This window comes from Octopus bimaculoides, chromosome 2 (genome assembly GCF_001194135.2).
Source record: "Octopus bimaculoides isolate UCB-OBI-ISO-001 chromosome 2, ASM119413v2, whole genome shotgun sequence".
Classification (NCBI taxonomy): Eukaryota; Metazoa; Mollusca; class Cephalopoda; order Octopoda; family Octopodidae; genus Octopus; species Octopus bimaculoides.
The window spans coordinates 84,271,255-84,274,543 of record NC_068982.1 but is presented as its reverse complement, the minus strand read 5'-3'; the positions used below and the strand labels follow the sequence as shown (position 1 = coordinate 84,274,543).

Here is a 3,289-nt window from a genome sequence, read left to right as displayed (position 1 = left end):
GTCTTGAGTGGTCGATCCTAACCCTTAACCCTAACCCGCGTGTGCAAATGAATACGTGTTTAGGGTTAGGGTTAGGATCGACCACTCACGACTAGCTAGCGAGGACGCGCGACTGCGCGTTTGTGTCCGCGCTGCTTTAGTAGTACCTTGTTTCTCTTTATACTTCCCAACTAATTTTTTAAAGACTTCAAAATCAAAATTGCGTAAATATGCGGGCGGAGGTAAAGAATACGTACACAACCAGTTTTCGGCGTGCAAAAACCCTAACCATCAGGTGTACGTATTCTTTACTCTTGCCAATATGCGTAAATTAGTAAAAATAAAATAGTTATGAGGGGTTTTAGCACGTACTTATATCATAATACTGCCAAATCGTCAATTTCCATAAATACTTTCTTCTTCCAGTCCTTACGTATAAAATAAGCGACACTCATCTCGTGAAATCATATAGCATAAGTTGCTCGGGGGTGCTGGTGTGATTCTGCATTAGTCATATTGCTCGTACCTTTAAAATTTATCACTCGAACCAAAAAGATTCCTCATCCCCAATGTAAAGGAAAGTAACTAAATGGTAATGTTGTTATCCGGCAACATTTTATCATTTGAATCCGCAATTTTAGGGTACGTAAAGAAGAAATGTTCATATTGATAGTAAAGATGTTAATGAGATTATTTTAATGCATGTACTTACCTCCCTATAATAGCGACCTTCTCTTCTTTAAGCTGTGTCTTTTCAGAAGCCATCACGAAGAAACTTAACAGTTATTAAACAGTATGACTAAATACTGTGAAAATGCTATTTAGTAAATTTTAACAGTGATATCTTTATCTCAATATATTTATTCAAGCAAAATAATCTTCGAATGGGTGTTCTTAATATCCCGCTACACAATAGAATGTAATGTGCTTTTTATGAGAGATAATTCATTCATCCACTATAGTTTGTGTTTTTAATGTATCGTTATCTGATTTCCAACTTTAGTCGTTCTCTCACGTCCCAGTTATCTATTATCTTTCCCTCTTATCTGTTCTTGAAACATTTAGTTGGTAAACTTGTAGAACACGAACGTAATGAAATCCGTCCTTTACCTCCAGTTTAAAACGGAAGTGACATAGGGAATGGATGCGTGCTAGCAGCCGATACACAGTATTTAATTATTAATATTGTTACAGGAGGTGACTGCTAAAATGAATTAACATGGCTCTATATTTTACAAACATAACACATAAAGGCTAATTAAACTGATTTGGTTATCGTTTTATAGTTTTTCATAAGCATTGTTTACATGTGGTGGCTACTAAAATTAATTAAAATTACTTAATTCACTGTTTTAATGTATATTTTATAAACACAACACCAAAGGTCTAACTTACAATTGTTGCAAACATTCAGGGGTTCAATTTGTAAATCAGACAATTCACCATGTGTAACATATTTGGTCATCACCAAATATTCTCTTCCATTCAGTACCAGAGGTCAAGGTTGGCATAGTCAACTTTTTATTTACTTTTATTTTATACTTATTTCAATCATTGGACTGCAGTAATGTTAGACACCTCCTTGAAGGATTTAGTCGAACAAATCAACTCCAGTACTTACTTTTAAAGTCTGGCACTTATTCTATCATTCTTTTTTTGTTGAACTGCAAACTTACAGGGATATAAATAAAGCATAATGGAGAATACAAAGACACATGCACACACTGTGGAGGAAGGATGAGTGACTGGAAGTGGGGGTAGTGACATCATGAAAGGACGGGAAGGGATTGGATGGAAGACAATATGTGAGCAAGATTAGAAAGTTGGCAGGCTTAGCAGGGTTTACTGGAGCAGCGATGGAGTGGATAGTGAAGCTGGCTTTTGTGACCAGAGAGTGGAGGTACCATAGGCAGAAAGTGGGGATATCATAGGCACAATTGAAGATGAGAGCTTCCATGCTGAATTTGGCGAAAGATGAACTGTGGAGTACTGAGAAGCAGGGTGAGTTGTTATGAGTACACCCTGAAAGGAGAAGTTAGGTTTGGGTTCAAGAGAGAGGTGAACAGATGGATAAAGGAGGGCATTTTAATACCATGGGGAGAAGAGGCAGTGTGCTGCTGTTGATGGCTATAGTTCAGCCAACAAAGAATAAAGTTCGACCAGTGCTGGACTTCAGGGAATTGATGAGCACATGTTTTATCATATTGGTGGTGAGGCAGTGGATATGTGTGGGGAAATCCAACAGGAGTGGAGGTGAGTGAGGGCAGCGACTGTGATTGTGAACCTCAAGTCAGCTTGTCTGCAGCTCCACGTGTCAGTGAAGTTGTGGAGGTACCATCTAGTGAAGTATAGGGGCAGAACATACTGCCTAACTTGACTGGGTTTTGGTCTGAGTTCAGCACCAAGTATCACGATAAAGGTCCTCAAGGCGGTTTTGGAAAAAGTGGCCAAAGTGGAGCAGGCTACCAATTCATATATTGATGACATCCTGGTAGATGAGAGTGTGGCATTGGCGGGGGAAATTGTGAATCATCTTAATCAGTTTGGATTGACAGCAAAAAAAAAACAGAGGTTATAGAAAGAGGTACAGTGCTGGGGTTCAGGCTCAAAAGATATAAAATGGGTAAGCTTGTGTTTCACAAAGGAAATGAGATCCCAGACCTAAATGAGGATATGAATAGGTGAGCACTATTCTCAATGTGTGGGAAGCTGGTGGATCACTAACCTATTACAGGATCACTAACCTATTACAGGATCACTCCAAAAGGATCACTAACCTATTACAGGATCACTCCTATATCAAAAGGCAAACAGAGGGAGTGAACTGAGGTGATAAAGTAGGAAAGAAGACAATTGCAATGATGCGAGATATCTTGGAGAGAGTGCAAGAGAAAGACTCAGTGAAGGGCAGCTGGTATGTGCCTGATACAAAAAAGGGATCATGTGGTATGACACAATCAATATAACATTGGGAGTCACTCTGGAAATAGGAGTTATTGAGTTGGAAGCTGTGGCATGGCTTAGGAAAAAGGATGACAACAACCACATCAATGTAGCTGAACTGGACGCTGTATTAAAGGGCATTAACCTAGCACTGAGATGGGGATACAAGCTGTTGAAGTTCAAACTGATTCTGCCATGTTTTAGGGGTGGTTGGCATTGGTGATCACCAAAAAGAAGAGGATTCACTTGAAAGGGGCCAAGGAAATAGTGATTAAGCATCACCTGGATATTCTGAGGGAGCTAGCTGCTGAGTTGCATGTAGTTTTCATGAGTTGCATGGAGGTGGGTGCTCTAACTAGAGTAAAAA

At 39.3% G+C, this 3,289-nt stretch overlaps 1 protein-coding gene across 1 annotated transcript in view; it reads right to left on the bottom strand.

The window, feature by feature from the left end:
- LOC106873772 (lambda-crystallin) overlaps window positions 1-1,118 on the bottom strand; it is a 33,908-nt gene extending 32,790 nt beyond the window's left edge. The window contains exon 1 of the mRNA XM_014921271.2: window positions 692-1,118. Within this exon, the coding sequence (XP_014776757.1) occupies window positions 692-744 (53 nt within the window). The 5' untranslated portion in view covers window positions 745-1,118. The remainder of the gene's footprint in view (window positions 1-691) is intronic.
- Window positions 1,119-3,289: the final 2,171 nt, after the last annotated feature.